At 45.2% G+C, this 22,395-nt stretch overlaps 1 protein-coding gene across 3 annotated transcripts in view; it reads right to left on the reverse strand.

The window, feature by feature from the left end:
* Positions 1 to 22,395, reverse strand: part of TBC1D5 (TBC1 domain family member 5) — a 536,851-nt gene that overhangs the window by 35,934 nt on the left and 478,522 nt on the right. For all 3 annotated transcript variants that reach the window (XM_055135278.1, XM_055135279.1, XM_055135277.1), the window contains one exon: positions 19,682 to 19,845. In XM_055135278.1, coding sequence (XP_054991253.1) covers positions 19,682 to 19,845 — 164 coding nt within the window. The remainder of the gene's footprint in view (positions 1 to 19,681; positions 19,846 to 22,395) is intronic.

The raw sequence follows: 22,395 nt of genomic DNA on the forward strand, positions 1-22,395 counted from the left end.
CATGCTAAGTGAAGTCAGTCAGAAAGAGAGGGACAGACATTGAAGGACCACTCTCATTTGTGGAATATAAAATAACATAAGGCCGACACCCCAGGACAGTAGAGACAAGGGTCAGGAATATTGCTCCATGGTTGGAAGCCTGACTCATGAGCTGGGGGAGAAGGCAGCTGGAATAGAGGAGGGATCACTAAGTCCGTGATGGTTGGAGGGATTGCTCGGGATGGGAGATGTGTGCTGACAGTAGAAAGAGGACCAAATGTGATGGCCTCTCGGTATTTATATTGCAAACCATAATGCCCCAAAGTAGCGAGAGAGTATGGGGGAGATTGTCTGCCAGAGGCGGGGGAAGGGTTGGGAAGAGGGGGGACACTGGAGACAATGGTGGTGGAGAATGTGCACGGGTGAAGAGAGGGCGTTTGATCACTGTCTGACTGAAACTCAAACATGAAAGCTTTGTAACTGTATCTCACGGTGATTCAATTAAAAAAAAAAAAGAAAAGAAAAAAGAGCAGCTGCAGGCCAGGGCCATGGGGTGAAGAACGCAGAGAAGCTCTGACTGTGTTCCCGCCTGCAAGCCTTCCCTCCTAAGCGGCCACCTGACTTGAAGCGTGTCCCTAGGGCCGGCCAACTAACTGCACGCCCCACCCACGTTCACTTCGCTGACGTAGTTGTGAAGGAAAGGCCGAGTATCATCTCTTTGAAGCTAAACATTGGCAGGTTAAGGGAATGAACTCAGAACCTGGCTTGCGAGTGGCGGGATGTATGGGCTAAGAACGGAAAATGGCGGCAAAGTGTGTGTCTTGAATGCATGTGACCTGTGTTTGATTTCCCAGCACTGCAAAAAAGTATGTTTTTTTTTTTTCCCTTAAAATGGCATACTAAAAATAGACCATGTAAGACTTATACAACTGAAAGAAATTGCCTTTCATTCTGTGAACTCACAATTTTAACTGAGAATAAAAAAAAAAAAATCTTTGCTACTTAACATCATTTTATTCTTTCACTTCTATTTGATCAGGCAAGAATTTCCCATTTTCTGGTGATGACGAGCATCTGTTTGCAGAGAGAGGAGCTGACTACCATTCCTCTATGCCTCAGTTTTTCCATCTGCTAAATGGCCCTAGCCCCAGGACCCTCTGAGGATTAAAGAAGCTAATTCATAAACAAATGGAATGACCTCAGGCCAGAGCATACACTGGGTGTGTAACCATTGCACTTAACTGTCATCTGGAAGGAGAGCGTATCTGATATGTTCTCTGAGGAGGATCTATTTGATGCTGGCTTTATCCATGCAAAATCTCATTTCTAATTGGGGATTCAATTAGTTTTACTTAGGCTAATTCCTCTCCATCTTTGCCATGCATAAAGTCACCTGGGGAATGTGACTGAGTGCAGAATCTAATTTTGAAGGTTTGGGTTGGGGCTTAAGATTCTGAATTTTTTTTCCAATTTATTTTCAAATTAAATCACTGTGAGATAAGCAGTTACAAAGTGGTCCATAATTGGGTTTCAGTCATACAATGTTCCAACGCCCAAGCCCTTCACCAGTGTACATTTCCCACCACCAATGTCCCCAATTTCCCTTCTTCCGCCCCCCCCACCCCCAGACTACCTCTAAGGCACTTTCTTTTCCCTCTCTCTATTCTCTCTCTATTCTCTCTCCCCGTCTCTGTCTCTTCCTCCTTTTGGTCGATACTGTTTGCGGTGCAGGTTATCATGCATATCCCTTTACCTACTTTCAGCTCTCAGTTCTTGTCCAGAGCGTGACTGTGAAGGGGCTGTTGGACCACATTTTAAATGGCCAAAGAATTTAATGACCCATCCCATATCCTCCTATGGCCTGTGGCCCTTAGTGACAATTGTAGCACACTCCGCTGTTTTCATAATGGGAAGCAGGGGGCTGTGCAGTAGATGAAACAGGCCAGAACACCTCTTCTCCCCATAAGTAGGACACAGAGGTGAGGTGCAGGGGACAGGACTCAAGAAAGGAATCTCCAACCTCAATTGGAAATTATTCCATGTAGAGAGAATTCTGAAGCCATTAGGAACCAAACTGCCCTACTATAAACAGAGAACATTAAAAAAATATATTTATTTATTTATTTTGCATTTTGGGTCATACCCGGTGATGCTCAGGGGTGACTCCTGGTTCTGCACTCAGGAATTACTCCTGGCATTGCTCAGGGGACTATATGGGATGCCTGGGATTGAACCCAGATCAGCTGCGTCCTAAGGCAAACGCCCTACCCACTGTACTATTGCTCCGGTCCACAGAGAACATTTATTAAAAAGCCAAACACATATTCAGTTTGTTAGACTATGCACACTCTCTCCTGTAACTTTGGATCAACAAGCTTTGTGCAAATGTTCAAGAATAAAAGTTGCTTTTCCAACATGAAGGCAGTAAAAAGGAAATGGTAGAACACCTCCCTGGCCTTGAAATTCACTCCCGATTTCCTGAAGATATTTGTGGGCTTGTTGGGCCACAGCCAGCTGTGCTCAGGGCTTACTCCCGTGCTGGCAGGGCCGGGGACGGAGCCCGGGTCAGGCGCAGGCAAGGTAAGCACCCTTCCTGCTGCGCAATCTCTCTGCCCCTGAAGGTGTTTGGTAAGACTCTCAGTGATATTCATCATGCTGACAAAATACAAGCAACGGTTATTTAAACGCTTTCAGTCTTGGAGCCTGGGGACAGCTCGCTGGAAAAGCACCTGCCTTGCAAACGTGAAGTGAGTTCCAGGTGAGTTAGGTCCTGCTGCATGGCTAAGGGCAGTGCCGGTGACATTGCTGTCCCAGATCCCTGGATCCAGCAAGAAGTATGTGACAGCAGAAATACTCAATGTAATACATTACTGTGAACAAATTCATAAAAATTAAATAAAATTTTTAAAAATTGAAAAAAATAAAGGCAAGAAGAAGGAGGGAGGAGGAGAAGAGAGAAAAGGAGGAAGAGGAAGAGGAGGAGGAGGAGGAGGAGGAGGAGGAGGAAGGGGAGGAGGAAGATGAGAGAATCTCTAGTACACCACAACCAAGTGTGTGCAGGACCCACAACTAAAGTGTGAAACCTCCAGAAGAGAGCACTGCAACACCCCATCCGAGAATGTGTGACTTCCGGTCACTGCAGTAGCAACAAAGAGGGAAGGAACAAGGAGTGAATAATGTGAATACTTAACAGCAGCAGCAGCAGCAGCACGTGTTTAGACTTGAGAATCATGCTCTTATGCCTATTTTCATCGCAACATGGTGAGCTATTTTAATCTTTCCCTCTCTAGAAGTTCTCTCCACCAAACAATAAATAGAATCCACAGAAGAGAAAAAAAGGAATGACGGCCAGAAAACGAGGATCCTACGCTACAAATTCAAGAGTGAACGGAAACGACTGCAGTTGCTGAGAGGAATTCACTGGGAACTAAAATAAAGCCGCTCACTGGGACAACTTCAAAGCCAGAGCGAGAAGTCCTTCCCCGGAGTATGAGCAAGCTCCCGGCGGGGAGCTGGAGCGAGGGCTCTCTGAAGTCAAGGGTCCCACACCCGCGGCGGGGGCTTCTCTAGCCTCTCACAGTTCACAGGGGGCAAGAGAGACGTTGAGCACGGTTGTGAGGGCATCTGCTCCCGTGGGCCATTCTCCTTGTGAGCAAAGAAAGGGCCTTCCTCGTGAGGAAGAGGCTGCATTTGGGGGGCTCAGGTCAACGGCGTGGAGCCATGAGACTCGGAGGCCCTCACCTCCTCAGGCTGTGCTCGTACCAGGAGGCAGCCTGAATGCCTTTTTTTTTTCCTTTTTGGGTCATACCCAGTGATGCACAGGGGTTACTCCTGGCTCTACACTCAGGAATTACTCCTGGTGGTGCTGGGGTACCATATGGGATGCTGGGAACCAAACCTGGGTCGGCTACATGCAAGGCAAATACCCTACCCGCTGTGCTATCGCTCCAGCCCTGACAGAATGCCTTCTGGAAGCTGTTAAAACCCATGTGTACCGGTGCCACCGCAGTTCACTAGGGTTTTTCTTCCTTGGCTACATGAGGCTGGCCCCACTGACAATGACATCTTTCGGGCACCAGGGCCTCCAGCTGACTTTCTACTCAGGTTCTAACAGGGCAGCTCGACTGCGTGCTTTTACGCTTACCCAGGCAGATGGCCTCTGCCAAGCACACGGCCCAAGCGAGGATGAGACAAGCAGCCTTTAATCTCCAGCCCCTCGGCTTACTCACTGCCGTGATGCTCCTTTAAGCAGAACCAAGAACTGCACCCCTTCCACTCCGCAGCAAATGCCAGGGGAGCATCAAGTATGGATTGAAAAAAAAAACCAAAAATCCTTCAGGTTACAGTGGTAAAGAACACCAAGCACTGGACCAACTTTCATGAACACAGAGGCCAGCAACTTGAAGCTTGTGGAACAAAAATAAAGTAAGGTTATGAGGATACAAGTCTCTATATTACATGGCTTCTATGTCAAGCCTATGTGCCCCTATGTCAAGCTTATGCAATTCATGAAAGTCCTACTTCTCTTTATGAACCAACAATTCCTAGAGGGATATTTCTTTTTTTTTGGTCTGTGGTTGTTGAATGACACTGGGAGACCATGTGACTTTTCAGGCCTTAGAGAAGGCGAGGGAGAGCCCAATACATCTAATTTCTTGTGTGACTCACCGCAAACTCTCCAGAGCCTTCATTCATTCATTCCTAAACACAGGGTGAGTGTCAGGGAATCTGCCAGAGGGATCCTGTGATACATGCAGAGAATCGCCGGTAAACGCCTTACGGCAGAGTCGAGACGGAGGACACATCTGCAGTGACTCTAAGACCAGTGTCCTCTCTCCAGGGGCGCTTCCATAGCCTTGAGAGCTCCTGGAACCTGCAGCTTAGCAGGGTCGGAGCTTCTCACTCAAAGGGCTTAAGGCTTCCAGAGATGCCAGGGAAAAGTGTCCTTCGCAGGACCGGCACACCATGCTTGGCTGAGGTGGAGAGGAGAAAGTTTTGGGGCCACATGAATCCATCAGTTCTGGTTAAAGGAGGCGGGCGGAGGGGCTGGAGAGAGTACGGGGGGCCAAGGGGCTTGCCTTGAACAAGGCTCTCCGGGGTTCCATGCCCGGCAGTGTAAGTGGTCTGCCAAGACCCGCTAGGAGTAATCCTGAGCATAGCCAGGTGTGGGGCCCCGCAACAGAACAAAACAATCAACGCAGAGAAGAGTGGGCAGATGCACACAATAGTGACTGAGAGAGCGGGCTGGGTGGGGGGAACCCCGACAGCTGCGTGTGCTTGAAGGGCGGGGAAACCAGGAGGCGGCCAGGGGCAGAGCAGCCTGGCAGGCAGTGCCTTAAAAATCACAGGCTTCCTCCTGGCGAAGGAGCCCGGGGAAGTCAGACCACGAGCCATTCAGTCAAGCAAGCTGCAGCTGGTCTACGGGACTGTTACTAAGGTGGACTCATTCTAACGTTTCCAATGACAGTGGTCTTGCCGCTGAACCGAAAAGGAAAAGCAATTAATATGGGAAGTCTGATCTTTCTCCATCTTTCTCCCTCTCCGTTCCCTTCACCCGGAAATTCAGAAGCTGTGTGCCAAACTTAGAGTGTGTGGTCACTTCTGTTCTCACACTGGTTTTTTTTTTGAATTGTGAACTTGGTGAGACTTTGTTGTTACTGTTTTTGGCATATCGAATATGCCACCGGTAGCTTGCCAAAGTCTCACAGTGGAGACGTTACTGGTGTCCGCTCAAGCAAATCGATAAGCAACGGGATGACAGTGACATAGCGACAGTGTGAACTTGGTGGATCGGAGAACAAATTGGTATGTGAATTTGACATCTGCTTACACACAAAACAAAAACCGCCACCGCCCCAAGTCCAGGTGAATGCAGATAACTGCAGGCAGCTGAAGCCAGATGGGTAGGAATCCACAAAATGCCACAACACTCCTCAGATACCTGGCGAGTGTTTACTGCACAGTGAGTGTGACTCGAAGCAACGAACAACCCCACTGTTCCTCTCTCCACTATTTTATGCGTCCCTGAGCCTTTCAGATGCACACATACACATCCCCAACCGAGCTGAAGGTTTTTCTCAAAGTCAAGGGTCAGATTTATTGGCGCTCTTATTTTACAATTATTTAACATGTGTAAAACCACCGTATCCCTTTTGTTAAGGCTCCTGCCTTTTATGTGTCCCAAATGGCATTTTTGGTGTCCTTCCCAGTTCCATTTTCCTCCCCCATGAACCCTGTCATTTCGAATGCATGATTTTGCACAGCATGGTGACTAGGAGACCATATAATTTGCCCTAAAACAGAACCAACTGTTCTGTGAAGACGAATAGGGCACAGCAACGCAACTGACATCTTTCCCCACCGAGGGAATGAGTCGCAGATGGGAGGCCTGCTGCGTGCCCGTGTTCACACCACACTTCAGTCTTCACTCGAGGGGAGCCCAGCCCCAACGGTGGGTTTGGGGTAGGGGCGAATGATTCCAGGCTAACGCCGTCACCGCCATGACTTTTATCCAATGAGACAGAATGGGAGTTTAGGAATAAGAAAAATAAGGATGTGGGGCTGGAGCGATAGTACAGTGGGGAGGGCGTTTGCCTTGCACGTGGCCGACCCGGGTTCGATCCCTGGCATCCTGTACAGTTCCCGGAGCACCGCCAGGAGTAATTCCTGAGTGCAGAGCCAGAAAGAACCCCTGAGCATCGCTGGTGTGACCCAAAAAGCAAAAGAAAGAAAGAAAGTTGTTTCAGACAGCTTTATCTTGAGACACAGCTGATGGTGAATTTTAGGTGATCAAATTGGGTAGGATATAAATACATACATACATACATACATATATATATATATATATATATATATATGTGTGTGTGTGTGTGTGTGTGTGTGTGTGTGTGTGTGTGCCACATTCCTACCTAGCCTATCTAATATTTGAGACATTCAAGAAAAATACTGTTTACTTGACACCAACATTTAGCTGGGCACCCTATAGTCTGCCTTAAAACCCTATATTAAGAGAAGGCCCTAGAAGACATGATTTGTCTTTCTCCTCTGGAGGCTCGAGAATGGATTGGAGCGACCTGGCTTCCAAGCTGGGGAAGGGCTGTTCTGAGGTGCAATGAACGTGGCCGTATTCGGAGAGCGCATGAGTTTCTGAATCTGGGTTCAAACCTTGGCTATACTTTTGAATAGGTTATTCAACTTTTAACAATGATCAAAGCCCTAGAAGTTACCCCAGAGATTATGACTAAGTTCTTCCATTACTAGCATTTTCTTTTAAAAGCTCTCCAAGTGATTTAATATGAAGCCAGGAATGAGAGATCCTTATTTCTTGACTTACTTGAGCTAGAATGTTCCTTATTATTTGAATAGTTTGAGAATTAACGTAGGTTTACTTTAAAGCATCCTAAAAATGACAGTCTTTGGAATGAAATACAAGGTCCAGAATTCAAAAGGCCATTTTTTTTGGGGGGGAGGGTTGTTTCTTGGGCCTTACCCGGTGTTTCTGAGGGCTTACTCCTGGCTCTGTACTCAGGTACCACTCCTGGCAGGGTCAGGGCACCTAATGGGGTGCCAGGGATCTAACCTGGGTCTGCCTCATGCAAGGCAAATGCTCTACTTGCAACATTGTATCTCCGGCTCCTAAATGTCTTTATCTTTAGAGTCTGTATAAGAAATTTCAATCTCAATTCATGGAAAAAGAATTAGACCTGCTCACGGACTTGAGAGAACACGTTGTTCTTGTTCACCTTCAAAATTAATTCTGAAGACCTTCACCAAGAGTGTGAGAAAGATTGAATAATAAAGATCAAAGGTGGGTAATCTGACTCTAAACACAGAAAAAAAACCCCACAAAAATCACATATTTTGGGCTGTAAATAGCACTGTATCACTGTTGTCTGTTATTCATCGATTTGCTTGAGCAGGCACCAGTTTAACGTCTCCACTGTGAGACTTGTTACTGTTTTTTGGCATATCGAATACGCCACAGGTAGCTTGCCAGGTTCTGCAAATATTGGGCTGTAAATAGATATTAGTATTTCACCACTGGCTGGGTAGATATTGAAGTTGGCTGTGTAGAGAACAATTGAGATTTTCAACTTGCTTTATCAGATAATGATACCATACTGGTTTCATTCTTGTTTTAATTTTGAAAATATTCCTTTTGATATTTTGCAGAACTACGTGCCGGCAAATCGTGATGAACAAGTGATGCACAGGGAATATGCTTCAAACCCTAAAGATCACCTAGAGTCTAGACTAAGAAGGTTCTGAAATCAACTGTCCCTTCTCATTATTTATTCTAAGTTGACTGTGGCTTATTTTCTCCCTACGAGGTCTCCTTGAATTTCCAGATGATGTGGTATTGAGTATAAGCGTACATGGGGGTCGGGTCAACATCTGCCATTCTTTTGTCTTCTTCATTAATATACCTGAGGCAGCACATGGAAGAGTTTAGGCAAATGCTGCAGGTTGTCATGAACACATTTGTAGGTTCTAATTTTGGGATGAACTCCCAAGAGCAAAAAGGTGGTGATATTTCGGTCAGAGTGATCATATGAAAGAAGCCTGGGAACATTTCAGCAAGGCATCTTCCTCTACAGAGACAAGTCATCGCTGCCCTCTCTAAGATTTCATCAAAGGGGTGGGAGGTACATGAGGGCCTGCACCTCCTGGTCCCCTGAGCATCACTGGGTGAAGCCCGGTTGTCCCTGAGTTATAACAGAACCTTAGCACTGGAGGTCGTCCTGACTTCAAAGCAGAAAAGTAGTTCATGAAGGAGACAAAAAAAGAAAGAGAGGAAAACTTACAGTGGAACAATGACATTGAAAGTCATCTAAGGTGAAATAAGAATAGGAAAAAAGACCCAGAAAGCTGGACATGGTGTCTAGTCAGGAGGGAATGATTACGTGGGAGAGTGGCGGGGGGGTGGGGGGAGTGCCCGCTTTCTCAAAGGCTCATCTAGTCAACCAGTTCCTTTCTCTCACTTTCACATGTACTCCATGCTTTCTAGAATTTAATGCAATGCAAGTGGCTTCCTGCTGACTATAATCACCATTCGTTGAGTTGCCACTATAAATGACCTTCTGAGAGGAAATGAAAAAGTGACGAAAATGCACTAAGGTGACAAAGGGGCGCTTTCTCTCACCTTAAGTAAAGGAAAGCTTGGGAAGTTGATATTATCTTTCGCTGATTTCATATACTCAGGGACTTTTGATTCGATTGATTTATTTTGATTTTGGGGCTACACTAGCAGCACTTAGGAACTCTCCCTGGTTCTCAGAAGTGGCCCCTGGTGATGTCTGGGTGACCGTATGTCATGCCAGGGTTCTAACTAAGGTCAGCAGTGTGCAAGGTAAGCGCTTTATCTACTGTTCTATCGCTCCTGGCCCCTACAAGTGATATTGTTCTATTACTCTATTATGCATGATTCAATTCTTTTTTTTTTTCTTTCTTTCTTGGCAATGCTCGGAATTGAACCCAGGACCTCAAGCACGCAAGGTAATTGTTCTATCTCTGAGCCACGTCCTTGGTTCCTGTTTAAGGGTTTTTAAATCCTTCAGCCACATCATAATGTCAGGAATAAGCACGGTGGCAAACAGTTTTCCCCCAGAACTTTTAAGAGTTGGGCTGGGCAAGAGACTCAAGTGGCGGAGCAGCTCTTCACACCCGCGCGAAACCCTCTCACACACCCTTTCCTGCCACACGGAGTTACTCAAGTGCACTTAGTGACAACAATGGGTACTAAAAGGCTTAACAAAAGTGAACTCACTGTGTAAAAGAGATTCCACTTGGTATCAATCTTTCGATGAAATAAACTTTTTGTCTTTTTCCTCCTTTATCCTATTTGTTCTTTGTGTCGTTGTGAACATGCTTTTATTTGGTCATCATCAGCACAAAACAGAACGGTTCTTGATTTTTTCCCCCCGGTAACTGCAGTTCCCTTTGGGGCCTCTACTAGCCTTAAACACACTTTTACTTTAATTAGGAAAAGTCTCTCCCTTTGAGCACAAGTCCTGAAGAACAGATAGTATTTTTGGTAGAAAGAAGCAAAAATAGCCTTTGCCAGAAAAAAATTACATTTCCTGGGACTCTGTGTATGGCTCAGTGAACAGCGCAGTTTGGGGATTAGCACCCACTTGCCCCTGCACTGGGTACATGCTACACTCATGGGTCTAGACCAGATCATGAGGGCCTTACTGAACAGCGCACCAAAGGCACCGGGAAACATTCTGGAATCCACCCCTTTTTCCCAGGTTCAAAGGGAAGTTCTGGTGCTTTCCACCCACAATACCTCCCTGCATACAGATTTCTGATGCTTGAGAATCCTTTCGGTGCTGAAATGGAGAGGGGCAAAAAACCCCAAAGAGTTTCTCACTTAGCTTTCAGGTTTCAAGGCAAGACAACGGTGGCTTAGGCTGATCCCACGCCCCCCTCCCTCCCCATCTGCCCAGTTGTTCTACAATTCTGATGACAGAAGTGAAGGGATTTCCGGTGTAGTAGAGCTAGAGCAGGGGTAATGTAGGAGTGAGTGTTGAGGGGTTGTGGGCAGAAGGATGAAAGGCAGGAAGTCGCCGTGAGCAGAAGGTGGGGCGGTCTGGAGGGGACCAGAAGCCTCCAAAGGTTTAGCCTCTGGTTCTGGCCGACCCCGATCCACGGGGGACAATTCATTTCCTTCCCTGCTATGCACACCAGGGCACAAATTGCTTCCTTAAGGCAACGTGCACTGAAATATGACATAAATGTCAAGTTTCATAAAGGGCCACTGGAAGGAAGCAAGTGCTATCAGGGACATATTTAAGTTAGCACAATTCAGCCCCCCGGGAATTTCTGGCCCGAGAGTCTCAATATTTCCAACCGTTCCGCTTGAGCTCTCCCAAGCCGTCTGTGCCTCGTGGGCAGTGTGCAGCTCGGGCGGGCAGTCTGGGCTCCTGCCGTCTTCGTGGAGATGATGAAGATGAAGACGACGAGCGGGGAGAGAAGGCCTGGCAGGAGGGGAATGAGTGTCTCATGCATCCTGAAAGGCCAGTGTCTTCACCACCATCCGCAAGGCGTGGCTGTCAGAATCTCTCCTCTGGAGAGGAGTGAAGCTGCTTTCTTAAGATCTATAAATTTTTAATTTTTGGTTGAAAAAAATTATTTATTGACTTATGAAAATGTTAAATTGCTGGTTCTAAAAACTGTTTGTGGGGGCTGGGATATTGCGGAATGGTTAGGGCACCAGCCTACCAAGTGCCTGACATGGGTTTGATTCCTGGCACCACACGGTCCCCTGAGCATCACTGGGCGCATCCCTGGAGCCCCAGGGCACTGGCGGGTGTGGCCCTGGAGGTTCCCAGAACTTCTGGACTGGTTCAGCTATCCCTAGAGCTGCACCGCTGATCAGCACTGAACCCTCAGGTCCTTATACTGAACTGCTGAGCCGAGTGGGGGTTGCCCAGACCTCCAGAGCACTGCTTGGGAGTTCAGCACCCCCTAAAAATGCTGTTTACGAAAATTTAAAGAATTTCAATGAGCCAGGGAGATAGCTCAATGGGTGGGAGCACATACTTGGCGTGCAAGAGACCCGGGTTCCACACTGGCCACCACATGGCTGGCTCCCCCAAGCACCATTGGGAGTGACCTGTGAGCACTGAGTCAAGAGTAGCTCCTGAGCAATGCCAGATGTGGTTCCCAAATCCAACAGAAAAGGATTTCTTCATTTCCACAAGCTGAATGGGAATATATTTGAAGACCCCTATTTTAATCTAATATTATTGATTAAATGATGAGAACTTATAAATAATTTTTTATGAATTGAGAAAACCCTCAAATTAGATTTTCAGCACCACCCTGAAGCCCATTCGAGTCAATAATTTCCACATAATATGTGTTCCTAGGAAACGCTATACATCACTGACTGAAGAGAAGACTGGGTGACTCAGAGAACATTGGTCTAGCGGGAGTGCTGCCACTCAATTTTTCTTTTAAACCACCTGTGTGACTCAGGCTACCTAAAAATCCATCCAGAAAAACAGCACTGCACAACACTCTGCTTTTCTCAAATGGAAATGCTTTAGGGAGGAGTTACAGACAGCATTATCTGCAAGTATTATTTCAGAAATAATTCACCTAAAACAGTCTGGTCACATTCTTCCCACAGTCTTTGCACACTATCATGAATGTCTTAAAACCTTTCTCTGAGCCAGAGATTGGCTTAGGGATGACATAAAATGTAACTGTGGGTATTCAGTACACTGGGAGGGAACTTCCAAATGGACTTGTCTAGAAGGAGTGTGTGTGTGTGTGTGTGTGTGTGTGTGTGTGTGTGTGTGTGTTGTGTGTATGCACATGTGCGTTTCAGAAAAGGATGAGAGGAAACACACCTGACTCTGAGGTAGCCATCCTGAGTGCACAAGGGAATGAGTTGAGGACGAAACCAGTATGCTGGTGGTGGCACAGAGAGATGGTGGTGACGGAGTGACTCATTCAACTCAACCTGCCCATCTTGGGAATCTTGTTAGCTGAAATAACCAGCAATGGCTTTCCTCATTACAGGTAACAACTTCTCTTACATTTACCATCTTGAGATAATGGTATGGTTATAATGCATCTCAATATAACCACAATGCTTTGACATTCTTCAAGGGAATATGAGAGGGGCAAAAACACTCCCACAGCAATCACTGTTGATGCCCACGAAACCTCCACCATCACTATCTGTCCCACGACGCTGTGAGTTTCCTCGGGGAAAACATCTGCATCACCAGAGGAAATATACCTGGGGTTCAAGCCTGATCTTGCAGGAGAAGTTGGGATCAATAAAGCCCATGGTGGTCTAGCTTCTGAATCAACATTTTCCTTTACTGCTCACCTAGCATTTAGCAATAGAAAGCCTTTCACACTGAGGATTTTTGTTCAGTCTGTTATTTTAGCTTTTTCATGTGTTTCATGTAAGTACCTCTACCTTCACTGTAAATAATTTACTGGTATTTTTCTTTGATATTTCGTATACAAATATGTCCTTTTTGTCTTTTTTGGGGTCACACCCAATAGTGTTCAGGGGCTACTCCTGGTGCAGTGCTCATGAGATAACTTACAGACGTGCTCAGGGATCATATGGTACTAGGAATAAAACCATTTAATGCCTGCTGTATACAATGCTTGTGTTCCAGTCACTAGAGCTAGTACTGTGGTTCCTACAAACGCTCTTAAATTCCAATTTTGAGAATGTGACCTGGTGTAGATTAGGTAGTCATATTGCATTTTGGGCCTCCAAATTTTTTCCTTCCTTCCTTTTTTTCCCCCCCTTTTTTGGCAACACCCAGCTATGCTGAGGGCTTACTCCTGACTCTGTGCTCACTCCTGGAAGGACTTAGTGAAACTATATATGGTACTCGGGATCAACGCTGGGTCTGCTGTGTGCAAAGAAAGTACTACTATTTCTCCAACGCACCCAAATCAGGATTAAAACCAGAATGAAGCCCAGTGTGAGAATGACAAGATTTACATTCCTGGATATGTTACTCCAACACATCACTCATTTCCCTTCACAAACAGATCAATAGAAAAGCAAGTCAATTAAGATGAAACTATGGCTAAAGGTTAATTTATGGTAAACATTCTGGTAAATTCTTTGGTGGCAAGTAACTAGAGATGATTTATGTTGAATATTTCAATTTTATATATTCCTCTTGGAGAGCCCAGCAAGCTATTGAGAGTATCCTGCCTGCAAGGAAGAGCCTGGCAAGTTCCCCGTGGCGTATTTGATATGCCAAATACAGTAACAATAACAGGTCTCATCCCCTGACCCTGAAAAGAGCCTTTAATTGTTGGGAAAAATGAGTAAGGAGAGGCTGCTAAAATCTCAGGGCTGGGAAAAATGGAGATGTTACTGGTGCCTGCTCAAATAAATTGATGAACAATGGGATGACAGTGATACAGTGATACAAAAAAGATGGTTCTGTGGATTTGAAAAAAAAAAGAGCTTATGGTATATCTAAAAGGTAATACTGAGAGGAAAACAATTATACAGTCGAATACATGATACTTGTTCAGAACATCACATTTCTATCATTTAAAAAATCATTTCATAATGATTAGAATACAACATTCCTACTGCCAGATTATTATTATTATTATTATTATTATTATTTTATGTAGGAGTACTGCTATGTACTGCTATTTATCAGCCATTGATTAAGCTGATTGAATTCGGCATGAATTCCACTATTTTTGTCTTACTGCCTGTTTGTGACAGCTACATCAACCCATTCTTTAGCTGGCATTAACAATTTCTTGACCTTGGATTGCTTTACAATATCAGCTGAGTCTGGACCTTGGAAAGGTTACGGATGCCTTAAGGGACTGGGGTCCGTAGCACACAATGGCTTGGCTTCAACTGAGAGCAGATCACTAAAGTGAAAAGCTGCAGAAAATGAGAATAATGAAAAACCAAAAACTTGAACTTTTCTGAGGACGTGGAATAGCTCTGATCACACCAAACTAGGCTGGGAGTGAAAGTCCAGGAGCCTGAGGCCAGTAGGTCCCAGTCACCGGAACTGCTCCAAAGGAACATGGAGCTTCTGTGTGTGAAGGCTTCAGAGCCTAACACTTCCGAAGAGACAATGGTCTCTGGACAGTCTTGCAGTGACTAATATTTCACCCCAAACAACTCCTCCTTGTCTCTGAAAGAGCAGTGGCACTAGGTGGTGAGCAAGTGCCCAGAATGGGGGAGCACCGGAATCATTTACAAATGCTTTCCTTCCCACACCAGTAAGAGAACCTATCACTCGGGAAACCGTGCACTGTCTCGAACGTTCCTGACGACTTTCTTCTTTCTGCCAACGAATTTGGAAATATGTCATTATTATCTTATTCTGTACTGTTTGGCAGTGCCAGGGATGAAACACCCAGGGCCGCACGCGTCGTGCATGGCAAGAGCTCTACCACAGAGCTACATCCCTGGCCCTAAATTCTGAATAATAATTTGGCATTAGGTTTCTTGGTTCACAGCAGGTCTATGTAGAGTCTGATTTACTCTAGTTCTATTTTTTGCCCGACTTCTCAGTTTCGAGTTACAGTGTCACTGTAAAGAAAAGTAATTAATTGGTGTTGTAGACTAATCCATATGCCACCAAAATATGATAGAATGCAAATGAAACATGTCTCCATATGCCTTTCTCACTTGTTATTCCCCTATTCTGGTTCTTCATAGACATGTTCGTCGTACACGCAGACATCGCCTCTGCTAATTTATTATGCCAATACATTTTATTTTTGTTATAATTCCGAGTTATTCCTTTTACTCTAAGTTAGAGATGTAACACTTTGAAGAGACAAGTGGTTCTACAAAGTTTGTTATGAAAAACAGTCAGCAGAACTCCACCCCTTCCTGCTCTCCACGAGCAACCACTCTCAATTCTTCTACCCAAGGTGGTTTCTCTCTCTACAGTGCGTACTTATATTGCTACGTTCTGACTTTTCCAAACAGCATTCTACGATGAATTTCCATAGTGGAAGATGAACATTTAGATCTGTTGACCTCATTTAGGTCTATTGCCTGCTCCTCCCTCCTAAGCAATCAGCTTCCCTCACTCCATCTTTTCCATCTTATTGTGACTTGATTACATTAGCTGATAACAGGCTTCCAGGGATGTCTAATTTAAGTTCTAGTCATAACCGTTACGTGGGTTATCACAATCTTTCTTTTTCTATACACTTTTTTTGGTGCATTATACAGATTACATAATTATTCTGTTCAATGATTTAGTTTTTGTAATATCATTACCAATATAAACCCAAACTCACCCCTACTTTCATAAATACCTCAATTTCCTCTAGAATGGGACTCTTCCAATTTCACTTTTTTCAGGGGAAAAACTTTCTGGAACCTACTACTTGCTTCAGTATGGGCTGATTCGTGCTTTCTGGATTTGCGAAACTATTGTGCAAAGAGAAAATTTTTGTTTGTTTTTGAGCCACACCCCGTGATGCTCCGTGCTTACTCCTGGCTCTGCACTCAGGGATTACTCCTGGTTGGGGGACCGTGTGGGGTGCCAGCAACCCAGGCTGGCTGTGTGCAAGACAGGTGCCCTGCCTGTGCGCTATTTCTCCAGCCCCAGGAAATAATCTTAGGATTACCCTCCACTGTCTCTCAAAGAGTCCTTTTCTCTATCTCAGTTTTCCTATTTACCTGTTCTCATATATTCCTCATCCTTAGTATGTTATCATTTTTATATGGTGACTTCTTTTGCAGATTATGAGAACAGGCACATGCAAATATTTATTTGCACCTTAAGTGTCCGGAAGTAGATTTATAATATCCTCAAGGCCATTAATTTGGCTAAGTGTTAAATCTAGGTAGGAAATAACTTGCTCTGATAACTTTGGAAGCATTTCTCTGTTGTTTCACTTCTGGGGCAACACTGAGCAATTTCTAACTACTCTGATTCCTGATCCTTTGTTGTTCCCAACAAAGCTTGTAGGGTTGGTTTCTAATACAAGTTTGTAGGAGACCTCTGTCCTCAGAATTCTCAACATCTTCCCTGATGGATTTGCTGTGCGATGGATTTGTGTGATTTTCACTTGTGTGGGGCATTTCTATGGACATTCTCAATCCGAAAACTCTACATTTCTTAAATTGCTGTCTTTATTATTGCCTTCCTTTTATTTTTCTCCAATCTCCCAGGCAATCTTGTGTATTCGGTTTGAACTTTTTAGTTTGTGCTCTAATTTTCTTACTTATTTCTCTCTTGCCTTCCATTTTGGTCTTGTATTCTAAAGCTTTTCTATCCATGCGTCTCTGATTTTTCTGTTAGTGATGTTTACCTTGGGCTGGAGCGTTAGCACAGTGGGTAGGTCATTCGCTTTTCACGTGGCCGACCCGTGTTCGATTCCTCTGCCCCTCTCAGAGAGCCCGGCAAGCTACCGAGAGTATCGCACCCGCACGGCAGAGCCTGGCAAGCTACCTGTGGCCTATTGGATATGCCAAAAACAGTAACAATAAGTCTCATAATGAGAGACGTTACTGGTGCCTGCTCAAACAAATCGATGAGCAACGGGATGACAGTGACAGTGACAGTGATGTTTACCTTGTACAAGCTCTGACGGGAGGTCATATATATATATACTGGTACTCTGGGGGAGGAGGTGGGGTGGGACCTAGACATCTTCAGTTCAGTATTTAAAGATATTCACTGTCTTTTATTTTTTTCTTTTTGGGTCATACCTGGTGATGCTCATGGGTTACTCCTGGCTCTGTACTCAGGAATTATTCCTGGTGGTGCTTGGGGGATGATATGGGATGCTGGGACTCGAACCTGGATCAGCCGCGGGCAAGGCAAACGCCCTACCCGCTGTGCTATCGCACCAGCCCCCTCACTATGTCTTTTACAGTTAGTGTGCCTCTCGTTCAACAGGCCTGATCTTTCTTGGTCCAGGGACACCGTGTCTGCACTCTTAAGAGAACAGGCTTCTGCCAGGGTAAGTGAATCTAACTGCTTTTAGAAGAGACTTCTGAGTAATCCTCTTATCTACAGTTTCACCTTCATTCCATTTCCAGTTTCTGAGCTTCCAAACTTATTGGGCCCACAACCCCTTCTCAGAAAATAAATCACTTAGCACCTTGTTGGAAATTTCCCTTCTTTAAGTGGACAAACAGAAAGCACACCCGGTGCCTAACCCATCAACCCAGGGCGCAGTGCTGCCCAGTCCGGAAAACGTCTTTATCTAGATTGGTTTTCATCTATTGCTTATTGTTTACCATCAGGGAACGAACCAAACTTCCTTCCTTCCTTCCTTCCTTCCTTCCTTCCTTCCTTCCTTCCTTCCTTCCTTCCTTCCTTCCTTCCTTCCTTCCTTCCTTCCTTCCTCCCTCCCTCCCTCCCTCCCTCCCTCCCTCCCTCCCTCCCTCCCTCCTTCCTTCCTTCCTTCCTTCCTTCCTTCCTTCCTTCCTTCCTTCCTTCCTTCCTTCCTTCCTTCCTTCCTCCCCTCCTCCCCTCCCTCCCTCCCTCCCTCCCTCCCTCCCTTCTGCTCTCCCAGCCCTCTTCTTTCTTTTGTTTTGGGGCCATTCCAGGGGTGCTCAGGACTTACACCTGGTTCTATACTCATCACTCCCGGTGGGGTTAGGGGACCATATGGGTGTTGAGAATCAAGCCCCACGGCTGCACCCAAGGCATTTGCGTTCCTAACTGCACTACCGCAATTCCAGCCCCCCAAGTTGCACTTTTTTAGGCTGTCGGCTTTCCAAGTTAGAAACTTTTTGTTACTTCCTTTCCTGTTTTTCATTCCTTGAGAAATCCTTTTTAGTTATTTGTCTTTGGAGTGGAAATTTTTATTTTTTTATTTTTTTGGTTATTCAGGCCACACTTGGTGGTGCTCAGAGCTTACTCCTGGTTCTGCACTTAGGTGGGGAGCTGGGGTGTGGCTGTGGGGTGTGGGGTGTGAAGGGGGGGTGTGTTGGGGATTGAAATCGGATCGGTGGGAGTGTGTGGAGTGCTCTGCCTGCTGTACTCTCTCTCTGGCCCCTGGGGGTGGAGTTTCAGCAAGCAGCAGAGCTAATAGCTTGCATTAAAGCATCATCTTTAAACGAAAGTTCCATTCTGCCCTTTCACACATTATAGAATCACAGTTAACACACACTGAAAGGTTCCCCAAGAGAGTCCACGAAGTGGAGGGTCTCGCCCCACATCACACATATTCACACACAGAAATCCCGTGCTGCTTTCCAGTCCACCTACTGGAAGTAATTTGCTTTTATGGGGTATTTTCAAGATTTGTCGAGATTTTATGGGTTATTTTTAAATTTAGGGCTATTTCAGCAAGGGCTAAACCTTTTTCCATCATCCCTCACATTTACATCTTCTCCTAAGAGGAATTTTTCAGATTAGAATATTAGGTACTGAGCTCACTATAAAATGTAGCCAACTATTTTGTTTTCCTTGTGTTTGAAGTTGACTTAAATTGTTTTCAGCTTTCCAGAGCAGTGGATATGCTTCAGCTGCATGTTTCTGTGCAAAAAACCAAAGTATCATAGGGAACAGCTATAACGCACCCTAATTGAAATGTAATTTGTATAACTATAATCAAATGGTAAAATAATTATAATCATTATTTTTAATTTTCAAGAAACACTTAAAACGAAGGGGGGGTAATGCTCAGTCCATTTTAAGTACCTTAATCTGTTATTTGGTTGGCTATTCAAATAAAAAATTGCATAGGCACTTATAAATAAGACAGTTGTGGGGGGAAAAACAGACTGGCACATGTAATTCAATTTATTTTAAAGTGATATCCCTTCCCCTAGCCTAATATAGACCATAACCTAAAATATTTTCTACAACATTAAAATATTTTTGATGAACCAATTTAACTGTAGCACTGTAGCACTGCTGTCCCGCTGCTCATCGATTTGCTCGAGCGGGCACCAGGAACGTCTCCATTGTGAGACTTGTTGTTACTATTTTTGGCATATTGAATACGTCACAGGTAGCCTGCCAGGCTCTGCTGTGTGGGCGGGATACTCTCGGTAGCTTGCTGGGCTCTCTGAGAGGGGCAGAGGAATGGAACCCAGGTCGGTTGTGTGCAAGGCAAATGTTCTACCCGCTGTGCTAAACAGTCTGTAAAAATTTTAAGATATTTTAAAAATTCAGGTACAAAGGAAGCTTTGCTAAAGGTGGCACACAGAGGGGAATGAAGGATGAGAAGAAAACTGCCGGTAAATACTTACAGATTCTTTCCTTCCCATAGTTTTGCTCTGTGAGCGGGAGCGAGAGATGTTGCTGAAAAAGGAATCCTTCTTCGTAGCAGAGGAAGGTGGAGAACCCGTGAATTCTCTTCCTCCAGGCAAACTCTCAATACTTGGAGATGAACTGATGTTTTTAGAACTTTGTCCTGTTAAGAAAAACCAAGTTATAATAATGACACCCCGTACTACTCTTTTGCTAGCTACTGCTTTCAATAAAGGATCAAATAGGGCGTTTCTAAATATTGAAATACAGGCAATTTTTAGGTAGTAGTACAACAGCTATTTGTGGTAGTTCATCCAAGTTTAATATTCATTTACAATAAATGAATACAATTGCCATTAAAAAAAAGTTGGGGGCCAGAGAGACAGTACAGCAGACAGAGCACTTTCTTGACAGGTGGCTGACCCCGGTCCAACCCCTGGCTGCCCATATGTTCCCCGGAGCCACCAGGAGTGATGTCTGAGTGCAGAGATACAGTAAGCCCTAAGCCCTGCTGTGTGTGACCCTCCCTGCCCCCAACACATAACAAAACAAAAAGCAGTGCTACAATTTCTACACATAATCTGTACTGTAATAGTTCAAGTTTTGCACACAAATTAAACCCATATTTTAACTCAATTTTCAGGAATCACAGCTAAAATGACTTGGATTTTCCTCCACCAGTGGAATCACTTTTAATAATATAAAATTTCTGAAGGAATTATTCTGTACAAGGATCAAATGAAAATCTAAATCTTTTATCAGTTTTTCAAGAGTTTCTTTTCTTTCTTTCGTATGGAACAGACAGCATGTGGTGACGTTTGCCTGCAGCCACATCTGCCAATGGGACCAAGTTCTGGCTCATCTTTCTGCCTCGGGGTCTGTCTCACCTGGGCACCCAGCACTACGTTTTGAGCCGAGAGGCTGTGAGGCTAACGCTCCCCTTAGCAGGAGCCCAGGCTAAAGGGAGAGGCTGCTGAGTGGTTTTCAGGTTTTGTGGCAGCTAGGTTATTGCAGGTTCCACTTCAACAATGAAGATTCTCTCAGAAGATTGTCAGGGGGGCATAAGGACTGAGCAAAACACCTAGCACGTATGCATGCATTCATTCAAACTTTAGGAACCGAAGGCCTAGTAAGCGGAAAACTGACGTAAGAGGCCAGTTGAAACAAAAACCACCTCAAGTCCCATCCTCCAAAAAGTTTTCCTTCTGTTGTGGGGAGACAAATACCTTAGTATAACACAGAAGGCAGGAAGTACTAGAGAGAAAAATAATGCAGCAAAGATGCTTCTGTAGGTGTGGGTCGGAGAAAGTGTTGCAATTTAAAAATAGAGCGGTCAGTGAAGGTGTTGCTGAGAATGTGAGCAAAGCCTTGATGTTGAACCATCAGCTCTGCAGACAGCAGGAAGGGCAAGTTCCAAGGCCACATAGCAGAGACTTTGTGAGTTCAAGGAAAAGTGGGGGTGGTAAAAGTCAGAATGGGGGTGGAGTGACCTCAGAGGATCAGATCGGCTTGGGATTTGCAGACAGTTTTGATGACTTTGACTCTGAGAAGGGAAGCCACGGACAGTCACCAGAGGATTAGGACAGCAGGTTGACATGACTTGACTTAATTCTGAAAGCATCACTTTGGTGGCTGTGTTGAGAATAAAAACAGGTAGGGCTGACGTGAGCAAAAAGAAAAAGAGGGAAATCAGGTTTTGCCACTGCAAAAAGGAAAAGTAAGGAGAACGATGATAGTTTGGTGGCAAGAAGTGGTCAAATGAAGAATCACTGGGGGCATTCTTGAAAGGCTTAAGACAGAGTCAATTTGAAGCCCAACTACGCTACGTAAACAATATGGTGTGTGACTTGAACCTGTTCGAGTCTGTGAATAGAGTAAAACCCACCGAATCCACATAATTTTAATTGATGAACTTAATGGTATAGGAACGGCCGACCAATAAAGTTGCTTTTTTTTTTTTTTTGCTTTTTGGGTCACACCTGGCGATGCACAGGGGTTACTCCTGGCTCTGCACTCAGGAATTACTCCTGGCAGTGCTCAGGGGACCATCTGGGATGCTGGGATTCGAACCCGGGTTAGCCGCATACAAGGCGAACGCCCTACCTGCTGTGCTATGGCTCCAGCCCCTAAAGCTGCTATTTTTATTAAGGCAGTTTTCACTTTTAACTCCCAATATGTGGCGGGGCCACAATGGACTCCTCCCATCGTTCTCTGCTGAGCTGGCTGGCTTCCCTGAGGTCCCCTTTGTGTTTGGATGACACTCCTGACCCCTCTTTCCCTCTGGGTTCGCCCCCACCCCCTGCATTACTCCTTAGGTGCCTTGAGCAGCTCTGCCCCTGGACTGTGACTCTGGGTCTGAAATGGGAAGGACTGATTAGTGGAGTCGGCCCGAGGTTGGCCAGGGAGAGGAGAGCAGAGGTCGCAGGCCCGGAAGGCTCTTAGGCTTAGTTCAGGCTCTCCTGGATGGATGTTCACCTCTGGATGGTGGGAGACAGATGTTCACCCCGTCTAACTCTCACCCATCACCAGAGGCCCAGTTCTGAATGTTCTGGGCTACTTTTTCTCTGCAATCATCTCCACCGCAGGGGCTCACTACTAGAGCGCTGAATGGGGCTGAAAAAGACCTCGAGAGCCATCTCGTAGTCTATTTTCTCTACTTACAATGAACGCCTAATATATTCACATTATCATTGTGAAAGCAGATTAAATGGGA

The sequence above is a fragment of the Sorex araneus genome, chromosome 4, assembly GCF_027595985.1.
Source record: "Sorex araneus isolate mSorAra2 chromosome 4, mSorAra2.pri, whole genome shotgun sequence".
Classification (NCBI taxonomy): Eukaryota; Metazoa; Chordata; class Mammalia; order Eulipotyphla; family Soricidae; genus Sorex; species Sorex araneus.